General features: G+C 40.5%; 1 protein-coding gene across 4 annotated transcripts in view; it reads right to left on the reverse strand.

Moving 5' to 3' along the window:
• Positions 1-2,450: 2,450 nt before the first annotated feature.
• neil3 (nei-like DNA glycosylase 3) overlaps positions 2,451-20,258 on the reverse strand; it is a 35,557-nt gene continuing 17,749 nt past the window's right edge. For all 4 annotated transcript variants that reach the window (XM_048527818.2, XM_048527817.2, XM_048527819.1 and 1 more), the window contains 5 exons: positions 17,253-17,419; positions 15,211-15,380; positions 13,985-14,432; positions 6,875-7,046; positions 2,451-2,993 (listed from right to left, as the gene is read on the reverse strand). In XM_048527818.2, coding sequence (XP_048383775.1) covers positions 2,811-2,993; positions 6,875-7,046; positions 13,985-14,432; positions 15,211-15,380; positions 17,253-17,419 — 1,140 coding nt within the window. In that variant the 3' untranslated portion in view covers positions 2,451-2,810. The remainder of the gene's footprint in view (positions 2,994-6,874; positions 7,047-13,984; positions 14,433-15,210; positions 15,381-17,252; positions 17,420-20,258) is intronic.

Here is a 20,258-nt window from a genome sequence, read left to right on the forward strand (position 1 = left end):
TTTTAATTTATTGTATTACTTTAATATTTTCCCATGCAAAGTTAAAAACAGGAAATACTGGAAACAAGTCAGGCAGCATCACGAGAGAGAAATAGAGACAAGGATTTAATGGCTTCTGCACAAAGTGTGGGGACAGATATCTTTAAAAGGGGATTTCTCTGCTCCCATCAGGAAGAAAGTATTGCTGAATTGAGTGCCAGTCAGGCATTTAACTGCTGAATGGCAGGCTTCTTGCATTATTAGGTCTCACACCAGACAATTCCTGCCCGCTTGAAACTACTGGCTGATCAGAGGCTATAGTGTGCCTTTGGAAGCCTTGGCACCACAGTCATGAAGATACCCTCCACAGAGCTGGTCATCTGTATGCCTGAACTTCCCCCAGGGGACAACCTACCTCATTATCTGCCCTTCCTGCCCCTTTTTATTCAGGGGTAAATCCTACCCTTTAAGAGATCATATCTCCCATTGACTGGTATTTTTCCTCTTTTTGAAGATTTTCATCACTTACATCAGTGCAAAAGCACAGAAACTGTACAACCTCATTGTGCTCTCCTGACACTACTCATCTTAATTGCAGTCATGCTTATTCTTTGAAATTCAGTCCTCATGTCACAGGTGATGGAAGGTTCCATAAATGAGACAGGACGACAAAGAAGAAAAGACAGAAAAGTACACGTTATTTGCCAACATCTTCATTTTGGAAATGAGCTTAGTTGCCCTACTTCATTTCTTGTACAAGAGGGGCCAAATAAACTTTTGTTCACAAACAAATAGTTATCATACTGAAGTAATGTTGACCACTTACTGTTACTCAAGACCAGCTTAGCTTTAAACTTCAAGGTGCCAAAATAAATATTCCATTCCTGATCAGGAGTTGAGTGCAAAAAGTAACTGATGTTAAATACCTTCCTTTCCAACTAATTTGAGAGTGACCATTTTCACATTAGTCCATATCCAAGACATGAGGTTCTCCTCATGGTTCTTTGGAAGCTAAGCTGCAAAGAAATAGTATTGACCTAATGTTGCAGCCATGGTTGTGTTGCTATTTAAACAGAAATCTAAATAGAAACAGGAACACGTTAAAAACCCAAAGGCATCACTAATGAGACAAATATTGTCTCAATGCAGGAGATACAAACATGCACATTGAAACATTTTCAAGGGGTAGATTTTAAGGAGCATCTTAAAGCTTGAGAAATAGGGGTTTGGGAACATGGTTCCAAAACTTTGAGGAGATAGCTGCCAATGAAGGACAGAGTTGGAGGAAATTCATTGGGTGTTGCAAGTTGGAGACCAAACAGAAAAGGTTGAGGTGAAAAGGAAAGGTCTTGGGTATATGGAACACAAAAATCAGAATTCTAAAACTGAACACACAAATGCTGGAGAAACCCAGCAGGTCTGGCAACATTCATGGAGGTAAAGCAAATTTAATGTTTCAAGTCCAGTAACCTTACTTCAGAATTAGACTCTAAATGTTAACTTTGCTTTCTCCCCAAAGATGCTGCAAGACCTGTTGAGTTTCTTCAGCAATTTGTTTTGTTTCAGATTTCCAGCTCCACAGTTTTGTCTTATGAAAAAAAAATGTTGGTGGATCAGGAACCAATATGCATCAGTGGACATGGTGGCAGTGGGCGAACAGGATTTGGTTTTGATGCAGACAGTAGGGCTTTTAAGTTTGTAGAAGATGAATGATGGGAGGCTAGCCAGCAATAGAATAGTTATGTCTGGAGGGAAATAAGTAGATGAAAAATTGTTGAGACAGGGAAGAGGCAGTTGATGTGACAGGAATGAAGGTTGATTTTCTTTTGTGATGGACAGGACACAGCATTGGAAACTCTGCTCAGGATCAAACAGGATATTGTTAATCAATGAGAAAATGGCTCCATACAGGAGTGGAGTCATTAGCTAGTGTTGGGAGTCTGAATGTTCAACCAGAAAAGTTTTAGCCCTCAATCTCAATCAAGTTAGTGAGACATGATTTCCCATGCACAAAACCATGTTGACTACCTAAGTGCATGTAAATCCTGTCCCTCAGAAACTCCTACAACTTACCCACCACTGATGTCATGCTCATTGGTCTATAATTCCTTGGCTGTTCTTTACAGCCTTTCTTAAATAATGGCACCACGTTAGCCAACTTTCAGTCTTCCAGCGCCTAACTTACTCTATACTCTAATATTAAATAATTTTGGGCACGGAAATGAAAATAGGATTTTCATCTAAGTTGGACTGTAAGCCATATGCTCGAAGCATGTTAGAAAGGCCTCATCAGACCCTTCTGAAAGAAAACTCTGGGATGATCATACAGAAGGAGCAGGATGAAATCTATAGACCTCACTCAGGTACATAATTTTTGGATCAGGTCAAAATCTGAAATTTCAGGCATAGGAGTGGAAGAAATTCTCATTCTGTTGCTCATTGCACCTTTAATGACCTAGAAAATCAGTGTGTTAAAAACAGAATTCTTCAATTTATTAATCCTTATTACGAAGATATGTAGAACAAGCCAGGTGACAAAGAGGATCTCATCTACTGAAACAAATTACAGAATGATACAGAGATAAAATAAAGAAAAAAAGACATTACTTAAAAAAATACCAAATTTCAAGAAATTCACGACATGCTCAGGGCTGACAAAGTTAGGAATGATGGGAGGAATAAATGTAATCTTGATTCAAAATAAAGATATCAGAAACGGTTATACAATTTTAAATGTTATAAAAATGTAAGTCAGAGATTTCTTCATTTTCTTGTGCTTGGATCAGTAAAGCTATTCCATACACGCTTGCCTCGGTGGTACTGGTGGAGTTTCAGCTGCCTGGAATAATGTTGATGCTTGATCCATTCTCTGCCCATTGAAAGAAATTGCACTGCTTTCCTATTCCTTGTGAACACACATAAAAGTTACGTCCGTTATTGGGGCCAAGTTTCAGCACTCTTCTCATAATACATCGCTTTCCATGATTGCAGAATGGAAAATGTAAGTCAGCCCACTATGAAATAAAAAGCAGGGTTAATTCTAAAGAATGTGAACATGATTGTAAACAAGAAATAAACAAAATCAGTTTGAAATACTTCAGGTGCTTACTGTATGTCTTTCCACACTGCTAGACAGAAAATGAACATAACTGCATGAGAAATGAATATTTGTGATGTTTGAAATTTTCAGCAAAAATGATGAACCTTTGTGGGTTGGGATTGGAAGCAAACAGATCGCACATTTTGCATAGTTGGCCATTGTGTGACTTTAGTAATACATCTTGAGCCTGAGCTAATTTCAGAGCCCTTTTTGGGATCAGCTAACCAGTTGCAAGTGGCAGGTGGCCAGTTGAGGGCAACGGGGCCATATGCTGCACCCATTGAAATTTCCAGTTAGTATACAGGCTTTGCGCATCAGGCCAAAAGCAAGCCTCTGCATCACGTTTCCCTCATGGTAGGAAAGGTGGAGAGGGGAGGGGGTTTCCAGTTAATCTTATGGAGGACCGTGTGCCCCTCCTGTGGAGGACGTCCTATATTTCAAGGAGTTGTTGCCGGTATCCTGGCCAGTATTTATTTTTCAGTCAGAATCACAAAATAAAATCTAGTAATTATCACATTGCTGATGTGGAAATGTGGTATGCCATGTTTGGCTGCCATGTTTTCTACTATAGTCACCACACATTAATAACACATCATTACTGTAAAGTGCTTTGAGACCTATGGTGGTAGTAAAAAAAAATTATGTAAGATTAATTTTCAAATCAATCCTCCCTGCTACATCAAACTTCTGTCTGATTGTAATACGTACATACTGGCTTCTTCATTAAATGCACAACTGAACAGGGACAATTCAGTCCTAGATTATTGTTCATAAAGATTTCCTACAACAGAGTTTAACTGATTAGTTGTAGGTGTTGACTTTAAACTCATACTTTATTACGAACAGGGGATAACCTGAAAATTCTTTAGTTCGTCTTGCACCATTCCCCACTCTCATTAACATCTTTAAACACTCCAAACTTCCACATGATCGATGCTACTCCAATTCTGGCCTCTTGCACATCATTCTTGTCCAGTGTTCCAGCACTGGTAGTCATTCATTCAATGGTCAAGGTATTAAGCTCTGGGATTTTCTGCTCAAAGCCTCTCTACCTCCATCTCCTCCTTAGGATGTTTCTGAAAATTTACCAAATTAACCAAGTCAACTGTCTTAATATCTGTTTTTTTGAGGCTTAATGTAAGATTTTACTTTATTATGTTTCTGTGAAACACCTTGGGATGTTTGACTATGTTAAAAGGTGCTATGTAACTACTAGTTGCTGATACAGCGATATTTACAAAGGAGATAGTGAATACTTTCAGAACTCACCCGCGGGAAAGTTTTGAATTTGTCATCCCGATGTAATTTGATCTCTGCATATTAATAATTGCTTGGTAATAGAGAACTTAAATATTGTTAAAGGGAGGCAAGAAGCTGAAGCTCTTTATCTCATCCTCTTAGGGTTTTATGATGCAAGAAACAGACGTGAAAAAGGGACACCAGTTTATAGAGCATGATAACAAGGTGCTGATTGGTTGGATCATCACTGGCTTGGAGGTGCAGCTAGGGCAGTTAGCCAGCAATCTTCGTTTTCAGATCGGGGAGGCAGACTCTGACAGGTTGACGTGTTATTGAGGGAGTGCAGCAGAGATTGGCAAAACCAAATGTTGGTTGCTATTTTCTTTTGCCTACATAAAACAGGGTCCTGTGTATAAACATATGTTTTCTTGCATACACGAATGAATCACACCGTCAGCCTAACAGTTAATCTTAAATAGGTTTCCAGTGTAACTCTCAACACAGTCCAGATTATTTAATAAATGATTTCCAATAGCAGAATCACCTCAAAGGTATGCCTATAATCAGATGTTTACAAGCATAGGCTGGTTGATCATAATCTGTATATTGCAATTAGTCAATGGGAACCTCTGTTTGGCATGGTTTGCCAATCAGAACATACAGCCTGCATACCTGGCATCACATGGCCCTGAAAATCATATCACTATACTCATTTTTTGTGGCAGGCAAAATGTCATTTTGTCCTGAATGTAGCAGCTGGTCAATAAACAAAATGTCTCGAGTTTACTGCGAAGAAGTAGCACAAGACATAATACAGACTGCTCTGAGATTCACACTAAGATCATCAAATCGGGTTTGCAGTGTGATACAGCTGTGGAGAGAAAACACAGTTAACTTTCTGAGTCCAGTGATCCTTCATCAAAACACTTGTCAGAGCTGCTGTGTTGCTCTAGCACACTGCTTTTTTCAGATTTCCAGCACCTGCAGTTCTTTGTGATTACCCCTTCTGCAGACTGACAGATAACAATTCTTGCTACGTCTCCATGCCAATTGTGACTCTCCTGCTGTGTACATTCGTGTACCTCTTTTAAAATCTAACTCTTGCATCCCAATCTCGTTGAGTGCAAGACAAAAACCTTCTCATCACCTTTTAGCAATTTCTAGCATCTTCATTACTTTGGTTTGCAGATAATTATTTTAACTGATCATTTTCTGTATAATGTGGATGATGCAAACAATTCTGTTTTTACAGCAGTATTCAAGATGTATAAAATATAGTCAGATCTACATAATTAAAATTATAATCTTCACTTAATTAGCAAAATCCTTTTGATTTTCAAACCTATTATACAAATGATGTGTAACTGAGCTGAACAAATGTAATTAAATTATAAATTGAAGAAACACTATTCTACACAATGTACTGTAACCTATTATCCAACCATATCCATTACCTAGTAGATAGCAATTACTGCAATTTCAAAGTAATTTTGAATAGTTCAATCAACAGTCTAGCTGCAGTGCCACTGAGGTTTAAAGCAAATTTTGTATTAATTCATCTGATGTGGAATATAAGTCATACGAAGTCCTGAACACTGCAGTTATTCAACTTCAGGTTTTTGGATGGTGTTGAAGTGCCCTCTAGAGGCTACTTAGCATAACGGTACACAATCATTAAAAGTATCAAAGTGAATTAAATTAAAGGTTACACCAAATTTAGTTTGTGACATTGCAATATTGGACTTTTTGATGAAATCTGTTGTTAATCACTGCAGGACATCTTAATAACTGATGTCAGGTTAACAGAATCATCTTACCATATTTCGCTGAAATAATTTTTAAAAACTGCTAATGTTCGAATGACTGTTGCCTTTTAATTACAACAGAATTTTTCCTAAAGTGATAATGTCATATAGTGTAGCCTCATGGTCCAGTATTCTTGATTATCTAGGAAATGATGGTCTGCAAGATTCAAGACCAGCAGTACTTTTTTTTAAACATCTCTCTTCTTCTCCTCACCAAAGTTCCCCAAGCACTTGCCCGCAATTCCAGCTGTCAGGTCCAATATAGAACTGAGACCTTCAGCTTAACAGCGGTCTGCGAAAGCCAACCAGCACAGCAGTAGCGACAATCGAGAGTGCTAAAGCTGGTATATATTCACCTGCAATAATCATCTCAGCAACCTCTGCAGTGGTGACCTTAACAAAGCTGTTGATGTGAGAATCTGTACCACTTGTTTAAATGAGGCCTGTCCTGCCAAACAGTGTGTGTATGGAATGTGGCACCAGCTCTAAAGTAGAGGGGCTGTGCCTGTCACTGTGGGGAGCATTTTGGCATCATCTTTTGATCAATAGTAGGTTCAGTAATCACAATCAGATAGATGGGGGATTGTCAGGAAATTGATAGAAGAAGCTAGGAGGAGCTAAGAAGTTGGATAATAGGGCATTTAATAGTTATAGCAGCTTTGAGAAGTATATTTGGGGCTTCAACCATCCTGGAAGAATGTCACATTAAAGATTTCAGACAGACTCCACGAATGTATAGCAACATACTCACTTGAAAGTAGTCACATTGGGATTCTTGAGGAAGGGAGCACACGTAGAACTGCCTCCCTTTGTTGTCTCCTTCTTTCTTGACCAGTCTTAATGTGCAGGGACGACTATGCTTTTTGCAACATGGGGTTTCAGGATTTATAGCAGCAGTATCATCATTCATATTAACAGCACTCCTGTGAACACATGATTTTCTTTTATTGATTTAACAGCATTCTTTTATCAAAATCATGCAATAAAGCTGCCTTTTGTGCAATTTCAGGCATCAGTGCTTGTTCAACAACCAGACTGCAGGCTGAAGCTTGATAAATATCATCATTTTGCAGTAAGAAATTACTGACCTTCAAAATAATTATAAATGAAATATCGTTTTAGAGTTATTTATTGTAGGTCATTAGCTTGTCATTCAGATTCACTAACAGATGGTGGTAAAGAAAACAAATGCATGTTGTTTTTCAAACCCTGACATTAAAACTACTTTATGACAGTCATTTTCTCCTGTCCATTAAACTAGTCCAATTTTAACTGGAGGCAAACATCTGACATTTTGGTAAGATTTACCTAAATGTTTGCCACTGAAACCACATTGCTTATAGATTGAAGGAAAATGTATAATTCACTAGTAGGACAAAATTGCAGAGCCTTCAATATACAAGAGCCAAGTGACACTGAAGTTTGATCAGTCGTCAAATGATGTCCACATAGAGTTAAGACGTAGCAATAAGAATCTGAAACACATTCAGACCTTTGCATAGTAACAATTTCAGGCACAAGGCAGCCTTTAGCCCATCAAGTCCAACTATCCAGAGGTTTCCACTAGTGCATTTCTAATTACCTATGCCTGTATGACAACGATGCTGGTTAATAATCATGTACTAATCTAAATGAACACATTCATGTCTATTCCATGATCTTGAAACTCATTGGACGAATGTTTTCCTGAAATCCAGGTGGAAAATATTCACTGCCTCTTCCATCAATACTAACTAGATCTGTTAACTCCTCAAAGTGACTCAATAAATCTTTTTAGCATGAAACCTGAATGCTAAAACAATGACAGATGTCTCAGTTTAGGTCAAAAAACAATAGTTCTTCAACTGATGCTCATCTAAAATCAGTTACTGACCAAGCCCAAACCTGGGAACAACCCAGTCTGCATCAGTGAGTAACAGTCACTGTTCTGTTCAATTCGAGTTAAAGTTACTCGCCACCATGGTGTTCCAGGATATTAGCAAAATGCTGCATTTCAGATGAGGTGCTAACAGAGGCTCCGTCAGTCAGCTGTGATTGTTCAGATGGACATAGGGGACATAGGTAGTCGCTTCTCATCAACATTCCAAAACAGGAATTCTCCTCATTTCCTGGCCCACATTACCTCATTGCACACCAAAAGAAAGGCAGTTCATACCTTTACCCACAAAATTTTGGAAACCTAAGGCTGTGATGTAATTTCAATCTCTTTTGACATGTAATCTATTTGAACTGAGTAGCATTTAACAGTAACCCATGTGAGATATGGTATTATGATTCCATTTACCAACTCAGTCACAAGCACTAGATATTTTAAGTCTGTTCCGACCGAATCTGGGCACCTCACCCGGCCTAAAGTGCCTACCAGGCAGCATGGCTTCTCGGATTCACTCCCTCACCATAATATGTCACTTCCCAATGTTGGGACGTGTTCAGACTCAGTCAGATCAAGGCAACCAGTCTGCCAGACCCCAGGGCACAGACTGAAGTCCACACGAACCCTGTCTGAGCCCCAGGCAAAGTTTTTAGACAGCCCCGACCAAATCCGGGCTCCTCACCCAGCGCCCCCCAGGCGGCATGACTTATCAGATTCACTCCCTTCACGGAAAAAGTCACTTCCCAATGTCGGAACACGTTCAGACTCAATCAGATGAAGGCAAGCAGTCTGCCAGACCCCCAGCATTTCCATTCACTCATTCATAAAACTGCACTTTTGTTGTATAATTTATAAACTAAATTAAACATCCCTTCTAACCTATTACTGTTTCTTTACATCTTCTAATTCCTGTCAGAACATGCTGCAAGCAGTGTTTAGACCTGTTTCGGAATCAAAGGCTACCCCAGAATAAATGTTAATACCGTAGCCTACTCAGAACAATGCCATCCCTGCTATCATCTCCATAACCCATTCAAAACTATGGAACGATTATAATATTAAATTAGCTCTTAGCAGCCGTCTCTTGGGATCTGAATAGTTTGCAGACATCAAATAGTTTCCTTCTCTAGTATGTACATTTTAGATACATATTAAATAGTGCTGCTGTTCCCTTTAAGAAACTTACTATCAAAACCTCGATTCCGTGAAACTGCATGAAATGAATGTGTAAGAACTGTCAAAACCGGCAATAGTAAATGAAATCTCACAACCCAGCTGCAGGAGATCAGTTTAATACCCTCTATACTTTTATTTAGTACACATATAATTTATAACTTATTTAGATCATATAGGTCTAGTATTTTTACAAACATTACTAACTTTAAAGAAGAAAGGACCAACACCTCTCAATTATAAAAGCTCAAACTGGACAGGCATTCTAATCCCATTAGGAGTAACAGCCAGCATTTAGCGAGTGCTTAAACCATGCCCTGCTTCTCCTGGGCAGGTATCACACCAACCAAAAGTTTAATGTCTGTAAGAGGCTACAGTAAATCCGTACTTCGGATTCCATCGCTGCCTAGAACTGTGCTACTGAGGCTACTTTTAGCACTCACAGATCTTAATCATTATTGAAAATGTGATCCCACACCTACTCAGACATGCATTTTGGGATCTGGCAAGGCTACTCCACTCCTGACCTCATTACAGTCCTGATCCAAACATGGGCAAAGGAGCTGATTTCTAGAGGTAGGTGAGAATGGCTGTCCTTGACATCAGGGCCACATTTGACTGAATGTAGCATCAAGAAGCCCCAGCAAAACTAGAATCAATAGGAATCGGGGGAAAATCCTCCTCTGGTTTAAGTCAAACTTGGCACAAAGGAAGATCGTTACAGTTACTGGAGGCCAGTCACCTCAGCTCCAAGTCATCTCTGCAGGACTTCTCAGGGCAATACAATCACTGGATCAACAACCATCAACATTCTGGGCTTTAGAACTGATCAAAAACTGAATTGGACCTGTGATATAAGTGCTGTGGCTACAAGATCAAGTCAAAAACCACAAACCTTGCATATGTATCTTATCCCCTGGCTCCTCAAAGCCTGCCCAACATCTGCAAGGGATGAAAGCAGCTCCAACAACACTCAAGAAACTTATCACCAAAAGCACAAAGCAGTCTGCCATAATTGCACCACATCTACAGACATTTAATCCCTCCACTACTGATGCTCAGTAGCAACAGCATGCACTATCCACAAAATGCTCTGCCAAAATTCCTTAAAACTCCTTGGGCAGAACATTCTAAACTCAGGAATATCATCTATAAGTCAGGGAAGCAGCTACATAAGATCACTACCACATGCAAGTTCCTCTCCCAAGCCACTCATCATCCTGATTTGGAAATATAATCGCTGCTCCTTTAGCACTGCTAGTTCGAAATCCTGGAACTCCCTTCCTAATGACGTTATGGATCTACCTACAGCAAATGGACTGCAACGGTTTAAAAAGGCTGCTCATCACCAACCTTCTTAATAGCAACTACCGACATCCATTTTGAAAATGGAATTAGCTTTTCTGCCATGGTCATTGCATAATTGAAATAGCTATTAATTTGCTCTTAAGTTTGTTTGAAGCACACATTGGTCATGTTTTAATTTTTGTACCATTTCTGCGTTTTAAAATGAGTAATACACCACTGACAGAGTATCCAACCCATGTGCGAACATATGAAAGAAAAAAGAAATCAACAAGTAAAAATTTCTACTCATAAAAACACAACAGCTTTTTAAAATCTGATGTGAACATTACACATGTGGAGAAATAATCCAGTCTGTATATCAGATCCAGTGCCATAAAATTATTAGAAACTGCTTGGATATGGTCTAAGCAGCTCACAATTTGAGGACATTATCTTCATTTATTTTGGAGAAGATTATGTTGAAAAGGGCAGATGGAGTAATCATAGAAGCATAAAGTATAGAAGAGGACCTTCAGCCCATCCAGCCTGCACCAACAAAAAACTAATCTAAATCTAAACTGGTGGCACCTGCCAGCATTAGGCACATAGCCTTGGATGTAATGACATTTCAAGTGCTCAATCCAGTATTTTTAAAAGGCTGTGAGTTGCTTTTTATCCACCTGTCTTTAGCCTTTCAGCCATCTCGAGACCAATGAAAAGAACCCAAACTTATCCAGCCTTTCCTCACAGCTAAACTGCACCAACCATGCAACATCATCGTATCAGTGATTTTTGAAAATCCACAAACCTGCCTGCCCTGGTCGACCCATTGTCTCAGCCTGTTCCTGCCCCACCGAACTCATCTCCACCTATCCGGACTCCATTTTCTCACCCTTGGTCCAGGAACTCCCTACCTACGTCCGTGACACCACCCACGCCCTCCACCTCCTCCTGGACTTCCAATTCCCTGGCCCCCAACACCTCATTTTCACCATGGACGTCCAGTCCCTATACACCTGTATTCTTCATGCAGATGGCCTCAAGGCCCTCTGCTTCTTCCTGTCCCGTAGGCCCGACCAATCCCCCTCCTTCGACACCCTCACCCGCCTAGCCGAACTCGTCCTCACCCTCGACAACTTCTCTTTCGATTCCTCCCACTTCCTACAGACAAAGGGGGTGGCCATGGGTACCCGCATGGGCCCAAGCTATGCCTGCTCTTTGTAGGTTACGTGGAATAGTCCCTCTTCTGCACCAACACAGGCCCCAACCCCCACCTCTTCCTCCGTTACATTGATGACTGTATCGGCGCTGCCTCTTGCTCCCCAGAGGAGCTCGAACAGTTCATCCACTTTACCAACACCTTCCACCCCAACCTTCAGTTCACCTGGGCCATCTCCAGCACATCCCTCACCTTCCTGGACCTCTCAGTCTCCATCTCAGGTAACCAGCTAGAAACTGATGTCCATTTCAAGCTCACCGACTCCCACAGCGACCTAGAAGACACCTCCTCCCACCCACTCTCCTGCAAAAATTCCATCCCCTATTCTCAATTCCTCCGCCTCCGCTGCATCTGCTCCCACGATGAGGCATTCCACTCCTGCACATCCCAGATGTCTACGTTCTTCAAGGACCGCAACTATCCCCCCGTATTGGTCAAGAACGCCCTTGACTGCGTCTCCCGCATTTCCCGCAACACATCCCTCACACCCTGCCCCCGCCACAACCGCCCCCAGAGGATCCCCCTCGTTCTCACATACCACCCCACCAACCTCCGGATACAACGTATCATCCTCTGTCACTTCCGCCATTTACAATCCGACCCCACCACCCAAGCTATTTTTCCATCCCCACCCTTGTCTGCCTTCCGGAAAGACCACTCTCTCTCTGTGACTCCCTTGTCCGCTCCACACTCCCGCCGCACCCCCCCAACCCCACCACACCGAGCGCCTTCCCCTGCAACCGCAGTAAGTGCTACACTTGCCCCCACACCTCCTCCCTCTACCTATCTTGTTTTCTCTCCATCTTCAGTCTGCCTCCCCCTCTGTCCCTATTTATTCCAGTTCCCTCTGCCCAGCCCCCTCTCTGAAGAAGGGTCTAGACCCAAAACGTCAGCTTTTGTGCTCCCGAGATGCTGCTTGGCCTGCTCCACATTTTGTTATCCAACATCATTGTATATCTGATTTGCACCACTTCCAGTGCAATCATATCCTTCCTATAGGGGAGTCACCAGGTTCCACACAGTATTCCAGCTGTGGCCCAACCGAAGTCCTGTACAACTCCCACATAACCTTTCTGGCGTTTAATGACGCATCACAACTGACAAAGGCATGTGTCCTGTCTGCATTCTTAACCACCCTATTAACTCGTTCTGCCACCTTCAGCGATGTGTGGACAAGTACCCCAAGATCCCTATATTCCTCGGAGCTTCTTAACAACCTGCCATTCATTGAATACTCTCCTGTCTCATTACTTCTTCCAAATGCATTACCTCACACTTTTCAGGATTAAATTCCATCTAACACTGATCTACCCATATGATCATCCATCATTATCTTCCTGTAACCCAAGATCTCATTCCATACCGTCAACCATCCGGCCAATCTTCATGTCATCTGCATACTTACTTGTCATGATGGCCAATAAACGATCCAGCACTGATTCCTGTGGTACATCACTGGACACAAGCATCCAGTCACACAGCCATCTACCACCAGCCTGTGTCCTGCCACAAAGCTAGTTTTGGATTCAACTTGCCAAGTTATCCTAGATTTTCCCTGCTTTCACCTTGTTTAGCAGTCTTTCTTGTGGGACTTTGCCAAAGGCTTTTCTGATATCTACATAAACTGCATCAACTGCTTTACCATTACCTACACAACTGGTCACTTCCTCAATATATTTAATCAAACTTATTAGGCATGACTTCCCTCTGATAAAGCCATCCCTGATCAAATCTTGCCTCTCCAAATTGAGATGAATTCTCTTCTTCAGAGTTTTCTCCAATGATTTTCCTTCTACTGATGTAAGACCCATTGGTCTGTAACTCCCTGCTTTCTTTCTGTCACCATTCTTGAAAAGCTGAGCCACACTGGCCATCTTCCAGTTTTCTGGCACCTTTCCCACAGTCAGCGAGAAATTAAAAATTTGAGTCAGAGTCCCTGTAATTTCCTCTCTCCTTTCACAACAGTCTGGAATTCAATTCATCCAAATCAGGGGATTCTCCACTTTTAAGCCAGCCTAAACCCATCCTCACTCCCTATGTCAAATTGCTTAAAAACCTCACAGACTCTCTTTCTGAATTCTGTGCCAAAATCTTCCTCCAAAATGAAGGCAGGTACTTGCTTAATACTCCACTAATATCTTTCAACTGCATACAGTGTATCCATCATAACATTTGATCAAACATAAATGTCCCAGGATGTGGAAAGCATTCAACAGTTCTATCATGCAGCTAGCTTACTTTAGTATTGACGTTTCACAACAACTTTCTGCATTGACATTTTGTTTAAATAGGTAAGTCTACAATCATACCTGAAAGCAGAAATTTTATCACTTCTCTGGGAATCAAAAGATAAACTATGGTCCGTTTTAATTCTTTTGGGAGGTTGATGAAATAAATTTTGGTTTGTACAACTCGAAGCTATTGAATCATTGGCCATTTGGTTTGCATAGTTATTAAAGGGGCCATTCATTTTCAGACTGGAGCTCATCATATTTGCAGAACTACTCTTAACCAAAGGAAAAGCTTGGCGTGAAGTGTTTCCGTGTGATAACGGTGTCTTCCTTTTCATTTCATCACCAACTGAGGCTGTGGATCCAGGGCTTACTCCAGGGCTCCTTAGTGATGTGAAAACTAATGTCGTTGTACCAAATACTGCCTTTCGATTTAGTTTCCACTCAATCTTTGGCTTCTCAAAACTATTGCATGGGTATTTTACGAGATCATTGTTGAAGTCAGACATCGGAAATGAAGGTTCATCTTTAAAAGATGCAGAAGGCACAGTTAACCTTACAGAAAGAATACATTGTTAACATTGATAAATATGATAAATCTTGAATACCATTGATGTAACTTATTTTTAAAGTTTCCTGTGGCAAATTAAATACTATGCTTTCGTATGAGGTGGCAAAGGAGACAATATAGATTAATTCAGTTGTGAAGAAAATGTTCATGATACTCAGCTCAACAAAATTCAAGGAAAACACTTAGCTGCATTTTCATTCACATTTGCACCATAATGCTATTAAAACTGCTATGGTATCTACAACGGAGCAGTGAACCTACATCCGAGAGGTGAAGGAAATTCTCATTCATATGTAAACAAAGTCATTGGTAGCTCGTTCATGGTGTAAATAAAATTCAACAATTTGAACACTTCAATTGACCCTTTAAACATCGCCTCTAAATTTATGCAATTTTATATTACATCTCCAAAAGTAGTAGAGATAACAAGGTGTAGAGCTGGATGAACACAGGAGGCCAAGCAGCATCAGAGGAGCAGGAAGGCTGACGTTTTGGGCCTAGACCATTCTTCATTTTCAGCCTTCCTTCTCCTCTGATGCTGCTTGGTCTGCTGTGTTCATCCAGCTATACACCCTGTTATCTCAGATTCTCCAGCATCTGCAGTTCCTATTATCTCCAAAAGTAATACATCTCTTTTAATAGATATTTGCCATCCTACAAACATACCAAAAAGTTAAATTAACTTGATAATGACAATAACTGTTTTAGACCACTTGCTGAAAACCATACTTACTCATAGGCCTTAGTGTCAGGCAGGCATTACATGATTTAGCTGATGGTGCATTGATTAAAGTACAAAGTGAGCAGGTCCATTCTTCCTCGTCTTTTTTGGCAACGGTGTCAGTAGAATGATCTCCAAAGGCATGTGCCCATCCAATCAGGCTATTCCGTTTAGGCAAATTACTGTTAAAAAATGCATTTGAAATCATGGGAAAGGTAGTTTTGCTGTGATTAAAGTATTTACTTACATAGTACAAATGAAAAGTTCCATTTAAAAATGTTCGAAATTATTGGCAATAAGATTCTCAAAAATTGCCTTGTCCTAAGTGCATGTTTTGCATACATTTAGGACAGTGTTTAAAAATATCACTTGGAAAGACAATTTATGTGAATTTTGGTACACATCAACAATACCATTTCTATACAGAATATCTATACATACACTTTTCAAAACAGAATACACAACAACCTTTTAACGTAGTACAGATTTCAAGAAGATTCTCTTCACCACTAAGAATGACCAATCTATTGAATACTCTTCCTGCTAAAGATGTGAAAACAATATTCAAATTATTTGAATATAACAGATGCTGTAATGGAAGATAAAGAGGTGACTTTTTTTTTTCATCTGAATGGATGAATCAGAATAAGAAAATGGAAACTTCTTATCTATTTACGTTGTGAGGTAACACTGCATCTCACTGCCGGTATTTAAACAGAAGCATGCAGCAGGTACAAACATGGTAACTTCAACAAGTCAGAGTCTGAGTATTTATGGCAATTGGCTAACCTACTGACCACCTCAAACCACTACAAATACAAAAGGTACAAATCTTCACTTGCATAAATGGATGCAGGTGTCACAACATTAAAGAAATTTAAAGCTATCAACTTGACTGGCAATAATCCACTCACCAAAACATCCATTCTCTCTACAACAGCCACATCCTAATGGGGAGTGTGCTATCTGGAAGATGTAAGGATGCAACTTGCTGAGCAACCTGTAAATATTCTTATGGATGGTGCAGGCTGCATATAAGCGTGGGTAACAGGTAGCTAGCACAGAATGATCTGCAAGTTCTCCTTTAAATCATACACAATCCAGGAGTTGGATTTCTACCAACATGCTGTTATTGTTGCTGGATAAAAATCTTGCAAATCTCTGTTTGGCATTACAATGGTGGATACATTAACATCAACTAGCCGCAAAACGACATGACCCAGTATCACGAGTATCCTTACATACAGATGAGGAAGGACACCAATTTGATTGGGACAACACATCCATCCTAGGACAAGCCAAACAGAGACACGCACGAGAATTCCTAGAAGCATGGCATTCCAACCGGAACTCCATCAACAAACACATGGGCTCCAAATCAATCTACCATCCTCTGAGAAAAAGAACAGGAAATGACATCACCAACCCAAGGAAACCGAAACAGATAAATAGAAAGCGGGACATAACACCAGCGCTTCGTCAGAAGCTCACTGATGATGTTACCTAGAAAGGTGACGAAACGTCTGAAAACTAACCTTCCAGCTCAGCGAGCAAACTCACATCCAGAACCTCAACCTAAGCTACAAATCTTCTCTGAAACAAACCGCAAAATATAAAAAGGCAAGGTCAATGTTGAATAAATAGGTGATGAGATACTGCGTTTAGGGAGTTAACTGCTGACTAGAAGCAGTTGAGTATACAATAGGCAGAATGGCTGGGAGTGGTCATAAATAAATAGAGAACAAAACAGCCAAAGTGACAACATGGTGGGAAGCTAGAAATATAGATGGAGTTTGCAAAATTTGGAAACTGGTGCAAAAATAAGAAAGTTAAAAGAGCTGGGAAGATACTGTAAACTGAATGAATGCTCTCAAAAGTGAAAATGAATTTGTAATAAAATTCAAGTCATGCAAGCTCACAAAATATTGTGCAGTCTAGGTCCAAAACTGATCTAAATTACAAATGTAATTGGCTGGACAAGTTCATGTAGTCTCATCTTTGCTTCATTTTAAAGATATAATCATAAAATAACATATTTTGTACATATTAAATACCTAATGTTAATCTGGCAGGGATCTTCCTTCTGACAGCAAGAGCAGAAATATGTCATTCGTTTGTTCTCCCCAAGACGGCAGACAGTGATTTTACCATTGCACTGTCCACATGAGGAACGCTTGTATACTTTATAATGCTTATACAAAGCTGATCCCATCTTACGACACTAAAACATAGAGAAAAAAAATGAAATCATAAAAGATTCATAAATGAAGTAGAAACAAATCTTCTTGTATTTAACATGAGCTCAAACTTGCTAAATACATGTAAACCCCCATTAGCAACACTTAATAATAGCTCAGAATCTGAAGTTAAAATTTTGACAATTACTTTGTGCAGAAGTTTCCCAAGTTCCCTCACATTTGATTTTCATAGAAACAACTAATGACAGCATTATTCAATAATAATTTAGAACATAGAACAATACAGTGCAGAACAGGCCCTTCGACCCTCGATGTTGCGCCGACCTGTGAACTAATCTAAGCCCATCCCGCTACACTATCCCATCATCATCCATCTGCTTATCCAAGGACTGTTTAAATGCCCCTAATGTGGCTGAGTTGAGTTAACTACAGTGGCAGGCAGGGCATTCCATGCCCTTACCACTCTGAGTAAAGAACCTACCTCTGACATCTGTCTTAAATCTATCACCCCTCAATTTGTAGCTATGCCCCCTCGTACAAGCTGATGTCATCATCCTCGGAAAAAGACTCTCACTGTCCACCCTATCTAATCCTCTGTTCATCTTGTATGTCTCTATTAAATCCCATCTTAGCCTTCTACTTTCCGATGAGAACAGACCCAATTCCCTCAGCCTTTCTACATAAGGCCTGCACTCCAGGCCAGGCAACATCCTGGTAAATCTCCTCTGCACCTTTTCCAATGCTTCCACATCCTTCCTGTAATGGGGTGACCAGAACTGCACACAATATTCCAAGTGAGGCTGCACTAGAGTTTTGTACAGTTGCAGCATGACATCACGGCTCCGTAACTCAATCCATCTACCACTAAAACCTAACACACCTCATGCCTTCTTAACAGCACTATCAACCTGGGTGGCAACTTTCAGGGATCTATGTACATGGGCACCAAAATCCCTCTGCACATCCACACTATTTATATGTGTATTTGTATACCATCTTTAATATAAAGTTAAAAATAATTAACGCATATCAAGGATAAAGATATGGAATTGCAAGAATAGTGATGGTACAAAAGGAAGAATGTACAGATACAGGCCTTGAAGTAGCTTCGGCAGGAGGGGAGATAGTAACAAAACAGGGCTCAAAAAGAATTCTCCAAACATCTCCTTCAGCTGAAACAAAAGCTTATAGGTTTAAACTCCAGAACTCAAATAATCTAGGTTGAAAATTCATTATCCGTTTCGAAAGATAGCAATGAAGCAAACCCAATTCACCTTTTCATTTATAGACAAGTGATCCCTTGGCATGCCTTGAAAAAGTTAGAGAATTCGATTTATTTTAGTTAACATAAAACATCACTAAAACGGCAAGAGAACAAGTTGTTGAAGCACTGACAGACATCTTTGTATTCTCTTTGGTCACAGGTGAGGTTCCAGAGGACCGGAGAACTGCTAATGTTGTCCCATTGTTTATAAAGGGTAACAGGGATAACCCAGGAAATTGGAGGACTGTGGCCCCACATCAGTAGTAGGGAAATTATTGGAAAAGATTCTCAGAGACATTTCGAAGCAATAAACAGCATGGTTTTGGGAGGTCGAGCCCCACTAACTTGATCGAGTTTTTTGAGGAGGTGATGAAGATGATTGATGAGGGGAAAACAGTTGATGTTGTCTACATGAGCTTTAATAAAGCCTTTGACAGGTCGCTCGTGGCAGACTGGTACAAAACGTGAAGTCACATGGTATCAGGGGTGAGCTGGCAAGATGGATACAGAACTGGCTTAGTCATAGGAGACAGAGGGTAGCAGTGAAAGGATGCCTTTCAGAATGGGAGGCTGTGACCAGTGGTATTTCACAGGGATCAGTGCTGGGGCCTCTGCTGTTCATAATCCACATAAATGATTTGAAGGAAAATGTAGCTGGTCTAATTAGTAAGTTTACAGATGACACAAAGATTATTGGGATTGCGGATAGTGAGGAGGATTATCAGAGGATACAGCATGATACACATTAGTTGGAGGCAAGAGCAGAAAAATGGCAGATGGAATTTAATCCAGGCAAATGGGAGTTGATGCATTTTGGAAGGTCAAGTACCTGTGGAAATTACACAGTGAATGGCTGGACACTTAGGAGTATTGATCTGCAGAGGGATCTGCGTGTGCGGGTCAAAAGAACACTGAAGGTGGCAGCACAGGTAGATAAGGTAGTAAAAAAGGCCTGTGGCATGCTTACCCTCATTAGAAGGGTCACTGAGTAGAAGGATAAACAAATTGTACTGCAGCTTTATAGAACTTTGTAAAAACCAAAAGAACTGCGGATGCTGTAAATCAGGAACAAAAACAAAGTTGCTGGAAAATCTCAGCAGGTCTGGCAGCACCTGTGGAGTCCTCAGTTCTAAGGAAGGGTCACCAGACCCGAAACATTAACTCCGTTTTCTCCTCCACAGATGCTGCCAGACCTGCTGAGCTTTTCCAGCAACTTTGTTTTTGTTTATAGAACTTTAGTTAAGCCACACTTTGAATACTGCATTCAGTTCTGGTCACACACTACTAGAGGATGTGGATGCTTTGGAGAGCGTACAGAAAAGGTTTACTAGGATGTTGCCTGGTACGGGAGATTTTAGCTATGAAGAAAGGTTGGACAGACTGGGTTTATTTTGACTGGAATGCAGGAGGTTGAGGGGCAACCTAATAAAAGTTTATAAGATTGTGAACAGCTTGGATAGAGTGGAAAGTATGAGGCTTTTTCTCAGGGTGGAGGAGTCAATCACTAGTGGACACATGTCAAGTTGTGAGGAGGGAAGTTTAAAATGAGGTGTGCGAGGCATGTTTTTTCATAGACAAACTGGTGAGTGCCTGGATAG

This window comes from Stegostoma tigrinum, chromosome 3 (genome assembly GCF_030684315.1).
Source record: "Stegostoma tigrinum isolate sSteTig4 chromosome 3, sSteTig4.hap1, whole genome shotgun sequence".
NCBI classification, from domain to species: domain Eukaryota; kingdom Metazoa; phylum Chordata; class Chondrichthyes; order Orectolobiformes; family Stegostomatidae; genus Stegostoma; species Stegostoma tigrinum.